The 17,533-nt window shown below is 39.8% G+C and overlaps 1 protein-coding gene across 2 annotated transcripts in view; it reads right to left on the bottom strand.

Moving 5' to 3' along the window:
• Window positions 1–421: 421 nt before the first annotated feature.
• FAM120A (family with sequence similarity 120 member A) overlaps window positions 422–17,533 on the bottom strand; it is a 115,793-nt gene continuing 98,681 nt past the window's right edge. For both annotated transcript variants that reach the window (XM_065901533.1, XM_065901534.1), the window contains exons 13-18: window positions 13,917–14,126; window positions 11,756–11,939; window positions 11,033–11,170; window positions 8,766–8,907; window positions 8,369–8,465; window positions 422–2,336 (exon numbers count right to left, since the gene is read on the bottom strand). In XM_065901533.1, the coding sequence (XP_065757605.1) occupies window positions 2,025–2,336; window positions 8,369–8,465; window positions 8,766–8,907; window positions 11,033–11,170; window positions 11,756–11,939; window positions 13,917–14,126 (1,083 nt within the window). In that variant the 3' untranslated portion in view covers window positions 422–2,024. The remainder of the gene's footprint in view (window positions 2,337–8,368; window positions 8,466–8,765; window positions 8,908–11,032; window positions 11,171–11,755; window positions 11,940–13,916; window positions 14,127–17,533) is intronic.

Below are 17,533 nucleotides of genomic sequence, written 5' to 3'. Positions count from 1 at the left end.
TAATGTGGTAGAACAAAAAATGTAATGTGCTAGATGTAAACAGCTAAACGTAATGTGCTAGAACAAAAAAGTGCACTAAGTAAAAACAAATACACTATGGATTTGGCTTTTTTTTAAGTGGTTTAATCAAGATCAAATATATTTCTTCCTTGGGCTTTTTTTTTAAAAAATTAAATTTCTATTTCTAGGCCTGCTCTATCAAAGAATGTCTTTTTTGTAACTATGAAATTCAGACATCAGCATCAACATAACTTGCACTTTGACAACACATGTTCCTTTAGAGCAAGAAATGGAATTACTTGCAATGGGCAAAATACTTCCAAATTTTGGTTATTTGACTAGGTTCTTTATTAGTTGTTTCATTTGGCATTAAACCTCAGTAAAATGGATGTTCTTACAAAGAATTTAAAGCCACACCATCTTTATACTAAAAGAATAAAGATTTTTATTAAGCATTGTAAGTTGCATTCAATAGCCTTCAGATACACCACACCACAACCCATCTACAATCAGTCAAACCCAACAGCAGTTCATTCTTGCACAATCCATGAGTTAGGGCAAAACTCCCTTCAACTTACAGTAAGATCCTACTCAGGTCTTGCGGGCAGGGATTGGGGAATTACATCTCATTTCTGATCACTAATGTGTGATGAAGAGCATCAGGAGAATTATATGAAAACGAATAAGAAGTGATTCTGATTTCAAAGTACATTGTTTGGAAACATTAACAAAAACATCAAAATGATATAAGTATACCTGCTTCTACTAAATTCTTGATGGGAAAGTTCTCAAGAACAAGCAATTTGTTTCCTGCTACAGAAGGGGGGGTTGTTTTTTTTTTTGTTTTTTCTTTTAAAGATCAAAGGGATTTTTTTTTGTTTTTCACAGAATTTCATATTTTGCTAATATGAAGGCATAAAACAGCAACAAAGAACAATAATGCATACAGCAGTGAATACACCAGGGTAATGTTGATATTTGAAACAGCTAGATAATTTGGGGGGTTTTAGAATAAATGCAACAGAGGTCAATAATCACAAAATTTTAAGGTTAGAGCAAGATCAGTCAATGACTAAACAGAGTTAACATCTTTTATAGGACTATTACTGATTATTAGCATTTTTGTTTTGCAAATGGGCACATACTGGTAAGAATGGAAGAAAGGACAATAACATGCATAATATTAACTACACACTTTAAAAATTATGAACCATGCAGAAGTTTAGCTCAAGTAAGTAGCACTAATGGTCTACATCCGATTCAAAACCACATAGTTCATTGATCACAGATGCATGGTATTAAGTCACGAAAAGTTTCAGAACACATTGTGTTGATTTTGAAAGGTCATTTGCATCTTCTATGATTTCAACTTTATCTCCATTTAACTTGCTTGTAAAGTATGTATGATGTACTGTATATTTAAAATCAGCAGAACGGCAATATTACTCTATAATTTTTTGTTTTGATAGTTGCACTTTTTTTCTTAACACAAAAGAACCACATCAACAGTGATGAATTTTAAGTAAGAAAGAAAAACTGTGGTTGTGCCTTATTTCTTTCATAATCATAAAATCAAAGCCTTAGACAAAGCTTTCTTGTGAACAGTAATGCAAAATCAAAGATAATGGCATACATATGGTGCCAAATGCTAAAAATGATATTTTAAGCTATATATACTTAAAGACTGCCAAAATTTGTTTTCTTTATAGTTCAAGAAACACAACTATAGGCTTTTGTCATTAACCAGTTTAAACTTTGTGTGTACTTCATTTTAAGTGTGGGAGTCAAATGCTCTTCATTTTCTTTCTCTCTTTTTGTTTTATTGTAGCATTTTGACTACAACTGGTTAAAACTAAAAATGTGTTGTTTAAATCTCTGATATCAAAGAGGGATCCGAATTTCCAAAGTCCTCATTTTTCTCTTACGGAAAGGAAAAAATGTACATAACTGTAGGCTCTCTTTCTCTCCAGATATTCCTAAATCCTTACCCTTCCAGCATCCTTCACCCTCTATAAAAAATAAGTTTACTCTTCTTTCTTTAAGACAGCTGCCTCCAGAGCATCAGCCCTGCGGCAAGCACTGTCTGTACTTAGTGCATTTAAGTGAGGATTCGTATTGCACGTCTTAGAGTCATTGTTCAAGGCACTTTCCGAGTGGCCGGGGGCCCTGGTGTCGCCCGCGCTCCCGTTCATCTGGGGAGCCGGCTTCTCCTCAGCCACCGCTCCGTTTTCAGCCAGGGACCCGTCTGAAGACATGGCGGAGGATTTAGATTCCCCGGATCTCGACTTCAGTTCTTTGGCCACTTCTTCTGCTGAAGCAGCATAAGGAGGCTTGCCCTGTTAACAATGAAAGACAGCAAGCAATAAGGCAGTGTTTGATAAACAGCGGGAGACAGGAGACACCAACTGAGGCCTGGTGACTCACTGCAGATTCAAGAATAGAATGCAGTGAATGTGTGGCTGTGTCCCTCATTGTACGTACTCTCTACCCTATGCATGTTATACACTATAATATACTCTATGCACTCTACTATATACTCTATATATTCTCTATACAGTTGACCCTTGATCAACATGGATTTGAACTGCCCAAGTCCACCATTATATGGATTTTTTTCAATCAATACATACTATAGCACTAAATGAATCTGCAAATGTGGACTGTGGATATGGAAGAAGGCTGACTATAAAGTTATACGTGGATTTTTGACTGCATGTTGTCCAAGGTCAACTTCATAGCCCATATACACTCTATAACACATATACACTCTATAATACATATATAGTCTATATTATACACTCTATATCTGCTCTATTCATTCTGTTATATACTCGATCCACTCTGCAGTCCATATACAGAGTAGAACTGGAGGTACCTATCACCCTGACTTTTAGAGACACCCTCTTGTACACCAGGGGTTATCATGTTTCCTATCTGGGCTCATTTTCACACACTGTCTTCTCATTTTAGTTTTGAATTCTGCAGTTCAGAAATACTCATGTAAACTTTTCTAGAAGTCAATACTTCTGTCATTCTCTAGGAACCTTGAGGAAAGTAATTAGTATAAAAATACAGGAGGGCCAAAAGGGAAGAAAGATAATACTGAAGATTTCAAGTACATGCTTTCAAATCTCAAAGCCCTCAGTCTCTTAAGGAAAAGTCCACTTCCCAGACTAAACACAAACTTGGTGCAGTGGTGATGCCAGTGGTGATGAGGCAGTTCCCTCACAGATGCCTGCTACAGGAAATGCTTTGAGGGGCCTGCTTAATAGGGAACCTCCCTATAGTTATGAAGGATGCAGGAAGACTAAGAAGGAAAGCCAGCCTGCAGCTGTTTGGAAACTCCCTCTCTCTACAGCAAACTCTTCCCATGAGCCCAGACCACTGCAAGGTTCGCCCACCACTATAAGCACCATGAGCACGGGGCGGCACTGCCTCTTGCCCCACGGACACAGCCTCTCAGAACTGCCCCATCAGGATGGCAAGAACAGAGACAGGTAGGCCAGCGACTCAGCAAACAAGGTGTCAGTTACCACCTGTCCTTCTCAAGCGGCAAGAATACTACTTTCACTTAAAACTGAGCAACAGGAAGTACCACGGTGAATTCACACATTACACCAATAAAAGATGGAACAGCATCCCCAAGGACAATGACATATGTCAGGATGGCACACCAATAAATGATTAAGACCTCTTCCTCTGATTTTAAAACAGGCTATGACAGGACAGGATGAAGAGGAACACATATTAAACCAGGAAAAGCATCAAGTGAGGTGAAAACCTTAGGGAAGAATTAAAAATAAAAGAAAAAATAATTCCAGAAAGAAACACTAAACTAGAAGAAACACCACTAAATAAACATCATATAATACCTGAAGGCTAAAGAAGAAAATTTTTAAAATCAAAGACAAAGGGAAATGAGGATCAAACTCACAATGAGATCCCATTTTACACCTACGAGGACAGCTAAACTCAGTAACAGAGAGTAGCCAGTGTTGCCATGAACGTATAGTATTGGAATCTTCATACATTGCTAATAGGAATGGAAAATGCAGTCACTTTGAAAATTTTGTGGCTCCTCAAATGCTTAAACACAGAGTTACCGTATGACCCAGAAATTCACTTTTACATATACACTCAAGAGAACTGAAAATGGTCCACACAAAAACTTGCACATAAAGACTACAATTAACAGTGCTCTATTGTATATTTAAAAGTTGCTAAGAGAGAATATCTTAAAAGATATATTCCCATCACAAGAAAACAAAATCTGTCATTATGTGCAGTGATGGATGTTAACTAGACTAACTCTGGTGCTCATTTTGTAAATACAAGTATCAAATCATTATGATGTATAAATGAAACTGATATAATATTGTCAATTATATCTCATTAAAACTTGGGGGAAAAAAACCAAAACCTGTATATATGTGTTCACAGCAACATTATTCATAATAGCAAAAAAGTGGAAATAATCTAAACATTCATCAACTGATGAACAAGTGAACAAAATGTAGTATTATCTAGACAGTGGGGCATCACTCAGCAATAATAGAGAATGAAGCCCCGGTTTGGGGTACAACAGGTGCATTTACATGGTATGTACAGAGGGCAAGTCTAGACAGAAAGCAGATCATCAGAGTTTGAGGGTAGGGTGTGACTGTTCATGAGTGAAGGGTTTCTTTCAGGGTGATAAGTGTTCTGGAATTAGGGGTGATTGCTCTATGACCTTGAGAATACACTGAATTGTACACTTTAAACAGGTGAACTGCGTAGTGCATGAGTCACATCTTGAGACAAAAAGGAATCCAGAGTATGCCAAACACTGAAGACAGAGCACCAGAGATGAAAAGAAACCAAAGCAAAAGAACTAAATGAAAAACAAGTAATTCAACAAAATTTTCTGACATAAAATTTGAAATTGCGCTTGGAAAGAAAGTATTGCATACTGAGTGCAATGACCCAAGAACGACCAGCAGCAGGGCATGTCACTGAACTTCAGTGAAAAAATGAAAACGGGTTGTGAGGGGAAGGGGGGCAGAAAACAATTTAGGCATTTAGGTCAAAACTTCAAAGGGAAAGACAATTCAATTATTATTAGTCTTTATTAGTCATAAAGCAAAGCTTTATGACAGAAGAAAATCATATAACATGTGTAAAAGTCTCTTGAGAAGATGTGAACCAATATTTCTAATTATTGGGGAAATAAACTACTTCCAAATTAAATACTGTTATCCTAAGTCCTCCCTAGGAACTCGCGAAAGAAAAGAGCCTCAGAGGGACAAAATGGACCAGCAGCCTCAAGGCGTATGGGACACAGGACATAGTTATCTACAGACCCTGGACAAATGTAGCTGAAAGGATAATGTACCTTGGACAATGCAGACAGTAGTAGCAGAGCTATTTTTTAAAATGTGAGAATGGTGGGGGGAAATGGGGGAAACATACCAACACTTTAATTGTTTCCTGTGATTGTGCTGGTGATGGAAGTATTAGCTATTCCTAACAGACTGTGTAGGAGAAGGCAATGGCACCCCACTCCAGTACTCTTGTCTGGAAAACCCCATGGATGGAGGAACCTGGTGGGCTGCAGTCCATGGGGTCGCACAGGGTTGGACACTACTGAAGTGACTTAGCAGCAGCAGCAACAGATTGTGTATGCAATGTGGGATGAAATAAATGATGAGTTATGGGATGTTCTAATTTAATCATTCTCTGGGTTCTTAGGAACCAAGATTCTCGGGAGGGAAGAAACGACATACTGACATAAGTAGTAAACTTTAAGTCAAATTCCTGAAATTCTGAATTTGAATTAGAAGTCAATTTAATTGGGGTGGGAGGGGGAACAGCAGATTACATGTATATATGTTTGCATGTGCATTATACATGAGCGTGCATGGGTACACCTTTTCCCTCTAGGTCTGTTCATAGGAAAAGCCCAGAAATGGTGACTTGGTCTAGAAGAAAGAACATACAGATGTAACAGAGATGAGACTAAATAAAAGCCTCACAGTCTTCAGTTTAAACTGGAAACATCAGTGTGAATTCAACAGAATCCTACCTTTAAAAAATGTAATAAAAAGCATATCGTTTGTGTGTGTGTTTATATACATAAAGAAATAGGACTGTGTGTGTCTATGTACACAGAACACTAGGAACAGTGACTGACACTATGGCGGCTTATGTCCATCAAGGAGTGCTCTTACTGTGGTCTTGAAATGCTGTTTCTCACTGAAGAAACCAAGAAACAAAGAGAAATGACTGTCACTGGTTTGCTGGGCTGGGTGATACACCAGATAAGAAGCTACTGAAGACTAGAGGTCACAGCAAAGGGTCCCAGGGGCCAAGGACAGGTGAGTTGAGCTACAGAACCGTGTGTTGATCTATAGTTTTCCCAAAGGGCTGTAACCCTGAGGCACCAAATAGAAAGCGATGGGAAGCATCTCTTTATAAAAATATCCCAATAAAGAAAAACAAATGATGGAACGAGAGTATCTTCATTTTGCAATCTGCAATATATGAATAGACCAAGAGGTTCTGACACATAAAAAAAGATAAGCAGACAGGAAAGCACATGACTCCGCTGCAGTCTTGCCACAGGGACAAACCCAAGTACAATGAAGCATCCAGATCCAGCTACTAGTGGGCAAGAAAGGTTAGTCACACAAGGAACAGCACCGTGAGTGTGCACTCAGCAAAAGCCAGGATTCTGAAGGTAAAATAGCCTGAGTTGTCTTTCAGTTGATAAATGAAGGAAAAAGGGAGAGAGGGAAACCTGTTGACTCAGAGAGGCTTAGACGACATAGCAAACTAAAGAAAACGAATACAATTCAACAAGTGTCTGCTGCTGCTGCTGCTAAGTCGCTTCAGGCATGTCTGACTCTGTGCCGACCCCATAGACGGCAGCCCACCAGGCTCCCCCGTCCCTAAGATTCTCCAGGCAAGAACATGAGTGGGTCAGCAAGTGCTTAGGAAGGCACATATGAGTGATAATAAACCAGAAAGTGACAAGGGAGAAATTAGTGAGTGCAAAACTCCAGGGTTGTGGTTATGTTGTGCAGAGGGAGGCAGGAGGTTAGTGTTGTGACTGGGCCTGTGAGGCTCTTGGAAAGAGCTGGGAAAATGTTATTCATCACATAGGTGATGGCTACATGGCTATTTGCCTTATATCTCATTAAACTACATTTTGATATACATGTGTGTGGTTTCTTTGGTATCTAGGTTTTATAATGAAAATAAAAGTGCTTAAGCAATACAGGGATACATATTTCCCACTACTAGCTCAGGAAAGGCCCTTGTACCCACCAAGGATGACTGTAATGAAAACCCAGAGGCATTTTACAGGACACGCTCCAGGCTGGAGAAGAAAGTTCGTTCTCCTCCTTCTCATAAACCTGCTGAGAGACTGGGAGTACCTCTGGCTCAAAAGAGCATTTTTTTTTTTTTTTCAAAAGAGCATTTTGATGAAGGCTAAGGACGGTCAGGGTGGGACTACAGGGGAGCCGGAATGAGCTGAGGACCTCCCCCTTGCTGGATGCTGCATGGCAAACAGGGGTTGCCTGGACCTGTTTTCAGGCAAGAGACTGTTTCTGTACTTGACTTATTTGATGTATTTCATCAAAACAGAAGCTATCAAGATGCTAAGATCACCTGGCAAAGGCAGAAGTTTTATTTTCTCTTGGCCAACTTTATTTCCAAATTAAGATTATTAATTAATGAGTCACACAAGTGTACTCCTCTTAATGTTTATAAGGATGCTATGAGGAAAAATTGTGTACTTTGATTAAAGCCATAATTCAATAAATGAGACAACGTAATACAGTGTTAGGGTTGATTGGTCTTTTAAAAACATCATTCTCAAGGGGAAAGCCATCAGAATCCAGGTCCTAAAATGGAGTATCCAAAGCGGAAGAAAGTTCTAGCTCTTTCATGAAGACAGACATATGACTTTATCTTCTCATGAGCTGATCCTTTCATGGAAGAACTAGTCAAGATGGTGCAGGAGGAAAAGAAGATGCACTGTTCTAGCACTTACAAAGTCACAACTTCTTTTTAAATCCTAGATGTGATTTACCTAAATAATGGTTTATAATATAGATAGCATTAACAGTTTCTGGATTATTCTCAGCTAAATTCCCAGGTACAGCACGCGAACATGAGCTCACACTCTTTACCCCAAACGATGCTGAAACAGTCTGGGTTTGAGGGAAGGTACATTTGAAAGCCACCATGTGCCACTACTGGGCTAGAAGCTCAGCAGCTACAGAAACCTTCTGACGTCCCCTCCTCCCTGATCAGGGGCACCGAGGCTGCCGGGGAGAGCAGCGCCCAGAAGTGAGTTGGCACCAGCACTACGCTGTGTTATTACCTGAATCACACCCTGGTTTTTATAGCCTCTGCCATAGTACCTTCCACCTCTTCCAAATGTTCGGATCACTGGCGTGGAAATAACTCCTCTTGGACGCCTAAACACATCAAAGAGAACAAAAGCAAACAGACTGGTATCTGTCCAAGATAACATTTAAAATAATATCAAACGGATAAAGCTGTCTGGTCTATGCTATAGGAAGCACAGACTGTAATTTCTGGATAATTATTTAACAATGGTGTAAATAATTACATAATGTTGTATGTAATGGAACCCCACATAACCACTAAGAATATATTTAATGATATAAAGATGTTACTAGTAAGCTTATAATTAAAGTAACAAGTAAGAGGTTGGTTTTATTTATACAAATACATTTTCATTGTTCAGAACTCACCCTCTTGCTGGTCCTCCAACAGAAACTACCTGCAGGGGGAAAGGCCCACGGCCTCCTCGGCCCCGTCTGCTCCCAGCCCAGTGGCCAACCACGGTGCCAGCTATTTCTAGCTTCCCTCCCTGAGAAGGTATAGGTTGGATTCCTGCACAAAAGTAGATGAAAAAATCTTGACAATCACAGAAATAGCAAAGAGAAACAAGCAAGCATTTCCTTTCAAAGGTGGTTTCTATTTCATATGAAGCCCTTTCTCTTCCTTTGCAAAAACTTCTCGTTTATTATGTGAATTATCTTTGCACACAGTTTGATTTTAATTTGTCATTAAAAATATATCTGAAAGTAAGACAACTGTGTTGGCTATTGGAAGAAATCACAACTGAAATTAAGTTATGACTTAAAAATGAGTACTGCTGTTAGGTAGAAACAGATCGAGTAAAGTACTGGGTATATATGGCACACCTTCTACATTATCAAGATAGAAATCTGCAAATTCAAATGTTTTCCTCTTTGAGTACTTAGACTTTACTACCTTAACCAAACATTACAGAAATTAATCAGTAAAGCTAGCCTATTAAGTTTTATTGTGTTATTAAATGATAATTTCTTTAGGCAGGGTTACAAATATTCTTTGTATTCACTAACTTCTATTAATTACTGGTAGTCTGAATATTCCAAAGTTTTCTAACTTACCTAAGAAAATGCTTAGACAATTAACTGATAACCAAAATTTCTGATAAAAACAAAACAAAACAGAATCTCAAGTATCTTCTTTTCTGGGAGATGGAAAGGATTATAATAAATTCTCCATCATCCTGGTGTTAGCCATGACCATTAACAGACAGGTAGCGCTGTCCAACAAAACCTACAAATAAGTCTTATATTTTCTAGTAGCCAAATTAAAAAAGTAAAAACACATGAAGTAAATATTAATAACATATATTTTATTTAACCCAATATACCCAAAATAACATGTAATCAAGATAAAAAACTACTAATGAGATACTTTGCATTCTTTCTTTCTATGTTAAGTCTGTAAAATTAGATGTGCTCTTAGGACACAGCTCAGTCTGGATGAGCCACAGTTCAAGTGCTCGAAAGCCACATGTGGCCAGTGGCTACTATACTGGACAGTGGAGACCTGAATTCCAGACACAAATTGGTAGAAGTTAGGAAGCACGTTCCTACTGTCATTTCACACTAAACCGCTTCTGATAGAGCAATGTTCACAGTCAGGACTCCTCCCCACCCCCGCAACAGTATTTTATCACAACTGCAGGCCAGCATGAGTTTCCAGGCAAGGGTTGCAAAAAGCTGAAGCTGATTGTAAAGCAGAGAACACACGTTACTGTGCATTGTGTGATGCGCAGTAACAGGAGGAAAGCACCCTGGAGAGCCAGGAGAACTAAGGGGAGGCAGGAGAGGGCATGCAAGTCCAGTGGAAGAAAAGTGGCTTCTACAGCTACAGAGAGAGGGCAGCATTCATCCATAAGACTATTACTGTTACAAAAGATGTCTCTAGTAGCTTCTATAAGAACCCAAGTAACTCAACTGGAAAAATATTTCTGATCAAGAAAGGCTTGCCTATCCTAAAAGTTCTTCAAAACTGTATTTGAGTAATCCTGTAACACAGACTTGACAGGTTTAGATTTGCAGTCCCAAAATGTGGCATTTATGACAAAGTTACAAGTCATGGGCTTCAAAGTACAGCGAAATCACAAGATAATATTTGAAAACTCAATGTTAAGACTTTTTCTCACCCTCACAAGCCTAACATGAATGAGAAGAGAAGCAATGGAAATTTAAACCAGACTATTTTATTAGATTTTTCTTTACTAATATTTCTCTGAAACAAACTATGAAAAATTCTTTTATGCCAAAAACTGTACAGTGCCCTTAGACTCTTCTATACAACCATGATCCTCTTTACTGAGAGAGGGCTGTTAAAGAACACAAAAGAAAAAAAACCATCCCTGGGAATGAATGGGCAACCTGTTCTATCATAGGAGGCAATGACTAGGAGGCGGGTGCACAGAAGGGCTGTGTGTGGACACACTGGTCCCGCTGGAAGACAGAGATGGGTCAGAGCAAAGCTGCCGCAGAGACCTGGGGGCAGGCAGAGGCTGGCAGATGAGCAGCGGCAAATACCAGAGTAGGGGCCTATCAGAAAGGACTTGGTGCTGGAGTCAGGACAGACAAGGAGGTAGAAGAGCCAGAAGGAGCGGGAAGCTGCTGGTGGACAAAAGCTCTAGGAGGAGGTGTGGCATAATTACCGCCCTGTGACTTGCTAGTCCTGCTGCTGTCACTGCCTGAGAAGGCTCCACAGTGTCCTGTTGCTGTCGCCACTCGGAAGGCACGGTAAGCGCCTGTCGCTACAGTTTCCCCATAGGGGCCTCCAAAGCCACAGACTCCTGTGGGACCCGGGTGGAGAGAGATGGGAGAAGCCATGAGGAACTGGGCTCAGGGAAAGCCACCCGTGGGCTTTCAGGCAGAGAGACCCCCATGTCCTTCAGTTGTTCTTATACCATCAGCTGCCAGGGAAGAGCCTCCTGACCCTTCTTCTCACCAGCAACACAGAAATGTCACCTTGCCTGCTCTTGGAGGAGCCTCTGGAGACCAAACACTATTGCTATGGGCTCTGCCACAGGCTTGGGAGGCGGCCTTAGTGGAGGAGAGTTCCGCTGACCCCACAACATGAGAAAATCTTAAACCACAAATGTCAGCAGAGTTTTTGGCTACACTGACCAATTTTAAAATCATATCTCTGCAATAGCTTCTATAGCTCCCACTCCCTTTCCCATTCGTAATCTCTTCCAGGATCAAGTTTGTCCCTTTCTAATGTGAAGAGCTGTTGCTGCAAACTTCATAACTAAGGCTGAGAATTATTTACAAGGTCTCAACACAGCAGGATACAGCTCACTGAGAAGGCCTGCATGTTGTATGTGTCTGTCTCCCCACACTAGGAAGTCCCTACCTACTGTGGTGGACACACTCACCTGCAAAGCCCCGCCCTCGGCCCTGGGCCGGGGGAACGGGCCCGAAGTGCCGTGGGTACACAGAGGTGGGGTAGAAAGGCAGCGCCGCTGGCGGTGGGAAGGGGAGTGGGTGGCTCTGCCGGGAGAAGTTCAGCCCTTCCAGGATGCTTTGTCGCATCTTTTCTACCTTGGCAGCTTGCTCGGCCTGGAAGTCAAGGACTGGCATGTGAAAACTTCATTCACAAATTCAATTCAATTGAATTGGAATGAACAGGAAAGAAATAAGACATGCTGACCACTATGCTATGCCTACATGTGTGTTAACCACTTAGTCATGTCCTACTCTTTGTGACATCATGGACTGTAGCCCGCTAGGCTCCTCTGCTGTGCTTATTTACCCATAAATAACACAACCACAATCTGCTCAATGACACTTTTTACAGAATGCAACGTTGTTGTTGTTGTAGTATAGTCGTAAGTCCTGTCTGACACATGGACTGTGGCCCACCAGGCTCCTCTGTGCATGGGATTTTTCAGGCAAGAGTAACTGGAGTGGCTTGCCATTTCCTTCTCCAGAGGATCTTCCTGACCCAGAGATCGAACCTGTATCTCCCATGTCTCCTGCATTGTCAGGCGGATTCTTTACCACTGAGCCACCAGGGAAGGCCACAGAATGCAAACCTGACCACACACAAAAAAAAATGCCAAAAAAAAAAAAAAAAAAAGATACTTCATCTCATAATCTTAATCTTATAAAACAAGAACCATTTACAATAAAATTTATTAACTGAAAAATAAATTTGGTTCTCAAAATCAATGACTAAGTCCAGACAGGTCATGCTTACAGCCTTCCTTCCACTCATGCACCAGGGAGTAGATGATGCCTAGTTCACATCTTTAAAATTTACTTTCCTATCAATTTAATTTTAGGTCAAACATTCACTTTACAGAAAAGGAACTGAGGCAAAGAGTAGCAGATGCTTCTTAAGGGATGCACGGAGCTCTTTAATAGAGAAAGGGACAATAGACCAATTGACCTGTAAATGGGGCTACCAGTGAGGTAGCCTGCACAAATGTGAACAATACAACTTGTGTATGTCAAATTATAATGTGAAAAAACAGAGTGTCTTTTGTTAATAAATACATAAATATGTATGTGCTAAGTCGCTATACCAGCAACCAATCTTTAGTCAGAGAACCTGAAAATCTGCTTACTCTGTAAATTTGTCTTTAAACTGAGCTTAACTTAAGTGGCATGTGGAAGAATACATGTTTTGTAGTCTAAGGTTAAAAAGCAAAAAGCTTGCAGCATATGTGAGCTTCTTTTGTACAAAGGGACAAGATAACCTGATGACCTACTTCACTTTATTTTTAAATTAGAACTTTAAAAAGTACACTCAATCCTAACTATTCTTGAGTTCCACATCTGCAAACTCAGCCACTTGCTAAAATTTATTTATAAACTCAAAATCAATACTCCTAGCATTTTTCATAGTCATCTGAAGACATTCACTGAGTGCAATAACGCTTGAGTGGCCACCTAAGGTTAAAGCACGCACAGCACTGCCTTCACGTTCCAGCTTTTCTCCTGCAAACATGTGTCCTGCCACTGTCTCCTTAGTGCCCCAGGTTCTGTGTTTTTGTGAATGATTTTGCTGTTAGAAAAGCACAGTGCTGGGTATTGGCTAATGTTCCCAAGTGCCAGGCTGTGATGTGCCGTACAGAGAAAATGCGTGTGTTAGTTAAATGAGTTTTGTTGAAGCTAAGTTATAACGCTGTCAGTCATAAGTTCAAAACAATATATATGCATCAAGGTTACTGTCTTATTGACTGACTGATGAAGATGATGCAATGGAAGGCTTGCAGGACCCTAACCCTGTATTTCCCCTAAGTGCAAAGATTCAGTATTTGCTAATTCAGTGTTCAAGGAGAATTCATACAGTACAATTACTATGAATAATGAGAACCAAGTGTATGTCCTGGGTTCAGCTCATGTGGGCACTGAACTGATACTGAGTTACACGCTGGGCTGGGCTCAATCTAAATTAAATTCTTCTTGCATGGGCTCCTTACAAATTCAGTAGGAAAGACAACAGATTAGCTAGTGAGCATTATTTCATTCTGGTTAGAAGTGGCCACCCGCTCCTCCCTGCCCCACCCAGCCTGCTTTCCTGCAACTGACCTGACCATCACAGAGGTCGATGAGTGGGGTCTTTTCCCGGCTTGCTTTGAGGAGTTTGGACTGGAAGAGCTTCCCATCAAAATACATCCAAGGACAGCAGTGTTCCCAGGGTACTGGCTGGCCACATGCGTCGTTTGCAAACAGGGCCATGTCCACGCCACTCATGAAGAGAGCTGACAGCTGAATGCCTCGGGGGTCGAGGTTCTCAATCTTTAAATGGAAAAGAATTATTTCTATGGAGTAAGAGTACTACAGCGTCCAATTCTTGCAATGTCTGACTATAACTCTCCATGGGTCATAAGGACACCCCTCAACCAAATGCCCCCTAAGTAGCCCTATCACTATCTTACAGTGACTTAACACTGACCTATCTGAACAGAAAGACTTTTTATGTTATTTAACAAATTTAAGTTTAAGAAGCTATTTTATAAACATACTGAAATATTTCAATTTGGAATTTGTAAAGAGCTATACAAGTGTAAAGCAATACTGTATTTAAGGTGGACACATGACAAAGTGACAAATCATTCATGGTCTCCTTAGCAGTTAAGAAGCCCACAATTCATTTATGAAATAAAATTTTATACTGTAGATTCTAAACACTGGTACTATATTAACAGAAATGTGGTAAAAAGGAATATTGTATTAAGATTCTGCATTTTTAAAGTAGTTATCTTAAAAAAATTATTTGGAAAGAAATTACTTGGTGTAATTTCATTCTAACGCTTATATTTTATGTCTACATTATTTTATATGTTAATGTTTTAGATAGCAACTTATTAATGAGACTGTCAAAATGTTTTAGGAGAAATGGATAGCTTATAAATGAAAGAACACAACAGCAAAAACACTGTATCTGAACCATGCAGACTATCAGAATCTAGAGACTTGCATTTCTGGGTTCTTTTCCCTCAAGTCATTGGGGGCTGTGAGCCTTCCCCTTTCTTCTAGCAGCTAATGCACAAGATAATGCACAAGACAAATACAGTCAACTCTTGATTATCTGTGAAGGACCTAGTTTGTGGATTATCCAGGACCGAGTTTTAACTGTCCTGGTTTCTGTCTTCCCACCATGCATGCTTATTTTCTAAGATGGTGGTATCTTGAGAATGCAGTCTTCATGAGTACCAAATTAAGCAATGCATAATTGTGGCAGGTAAACTAGCTTTTCATTAAAGAGAAAAAAGATGACTCCAGTGACAAATACTAATGAATTTATGATTATCTGACGCTTCGTGCTGTCAGTGTCAACATCCCCCATTATCAGCTAACACCATATTTTTCAACTTAAAAAAAAAAACCAACAAAACACAAAAAACAAAACTTGAAGTCAATGTAGTGAAGAACTTCCTGAATCTGGAGAAGTCTGTCCACCCCTCCCAGCCCACGCCTGCTGGCTTCTGCTTCTCCAGTGTAGTGCTGGAAAGAGTAACTAATAAGCATATTCAGTTGAGGGCAGGTGGGTTCGGGATGATAGATGAATTTTTACATCTATGAGCAGAAAACGGGGCGGGCGCAAAATGGAAAAAAAAAAAGTCACCTAACTTACTTAGATCCCCACTGACTCTGCCTCTCTCTGCACCGCAGAAAGGAAGTGGAAATTCCTTTCTTCTGAGTCTCGAGGCAGAAAGAGAGAGTTTCTCCTTCCTAAACACTGACGCTGTGGGAAAGTGTCACTCACAGCAGTGATGCCAGCCTAAGCCTGGGGGCTGCCCGTGCAGCACCCATCTCCTGGCCTCTCTGCAGGGACGATGGTAACAAGGCCTCTAGCCAGTCCACAGTCTTCGAGGCCAGGGGAGAGAGGGCCTGGTGAAGGCTGAGGGAGGGGGGAACGATGGTGCTGATGCTGCTCTGAAGAAAACACAGTGCCAGCAGCGTCTTTCTGGGGAAATTCAATCCTACTGTCATTTCTTAGTGACTGGCGGTGCTGGTCAGACCCACCCTCAGGCCTTAGTTAACTAACAGGGCTCAAAACCACTCTGGCAGATGGCCATCTGAGTGCTGAGGCTAAGAAATAAGAGCTGAAACACAGAAGCACCAGAGTTAAAACAAGTAACTTCCCATTAAGCTGATGGCAGGGATGGCTACATCTACCTTATCCACACACATGTATGTATTTTAAACGACCTTATCATTACTTGATGAACTCTGTTTTTATGGGTTTAAAAAATGATTTTCAAGTCAATTAGTTTTAGAAATAGCAACTACTGTTAATTTAATAGAGGAAAATTCTTAGAAATTGTCTAAATAAAGTGAATAAAATCTCAATTGCTGTGTGGATTCACTTTATTCAAAAAATTTTTTTTAATTTTAATTATTTTACATGGCACTTTATATTTCATTCCCTACATGTTAATTATACATATAACACTATCTAATATTTATGGGGCACTTAATAAATATGTATCAGATACCACACTAAGTATTTTTTCATATATTATTTCATTAGCATCTCAACAACTGTATGTGTGATACTTCTGTTAGAACTCCATTTCAGAGATGGAGAAACTGAGTCACAGAGAGCTCAAGGTCACAAAACTGATAACTGATAGCACCAAAATTTGAACCCTTGATCACAGAAATGGCTGTGATATTCACATTTTAACCTCATTCTCTTATACCACAGAAGATAAAATATTCACCATTATTCAAAGTTCCTCAACTAGAAAAATACTGACAAGATTTTCTGATCTTATAGGAAACACAAATATGGAACGTATCTCCAGCCAATTAGTTGAAGAACCAAATTCCAGTGAGGTTTACTTTGTCCAACTTCTAATTACTGGGCAACAGACTCTTACTTTGATTTGGCATATTTACCTATATGCACAACAATTCTTACAGGTATCACAGACATGCTGCACGTCCCTAATACTGTCTTTAAAGCTCTTCATTTTCCATCTTTTAATTCTGCACTTGGCATGTGAAACTGTTAAAAGAATTTAAGGCAATTATAGGGATGTCAAGAGCAAGGGAGAAAGAAACTGGATAAATATTAAAACTGTACAAAAATCTTTCTCTTCATCCTTTACCCACCCTCCTTCAAATACAGCATCAGTGCTGATTTTACCTTAGTCTTTATGTTTGTGCTGGTAACCTAGAAGAAGTGCCAAAAAAAAAAAAAAAAATAACAGGGAAAAAGTGAGGGCTGTCAATCACTGAGCCACACAGAACACTCAATTGTTCAGGGTTGTGGCGGGAGGACAGAGAATGGACAAGATGAAACTCTTGCAAATTCATTTAAACCAATGATTTCAACATCTTTTCCCAAGCCTCCCATCAGAATAGCCATCAAGAGGGCAAACTGTCAAAATTAGGTCTTTTCTCTTCTCCTCTTTATTCTCAAAGCACATGATGGGCAAAAATGGGAGAAGAAAAACAGGATCTGGGCAATCCACAAACTGGATAATGGCCTCTAAAACAATAACAAAAATCAAGAGTTGACTATATCCTAAGCAGGAAAATGGTGTTTTATAGAAAAGCATTGTCACTGCTTTTGAAATAGCAAAACAACTTGAATGGTTAAGTGAAAAAGCAATTTTGAAATTTACTTTTCTATCACTGAATTTTGGGACTCTCAGTCTCTGCATAAGGATTTGTGTTCATTTAAATGATTA

This window comes from Muntiacus reevesi, chromosome 10 (genome assembly GCF_963930625.1).
Source record: "Muntiacus reevesi chromosome 10, mMunRee1.1, whole genome shotgun sequence".
Lineage (NCBI taxonomy): Eukaryota > Metazoa > Chordata > Mammalia > Artiodactyla > Cervidae > Muntiacus > Muntiacus reevesi.
The sequence above is the reverse complement of the archived record's forward strand: the minus strand, read 5'-3'. Positions and strand labels throughout refer to the sequence as shown.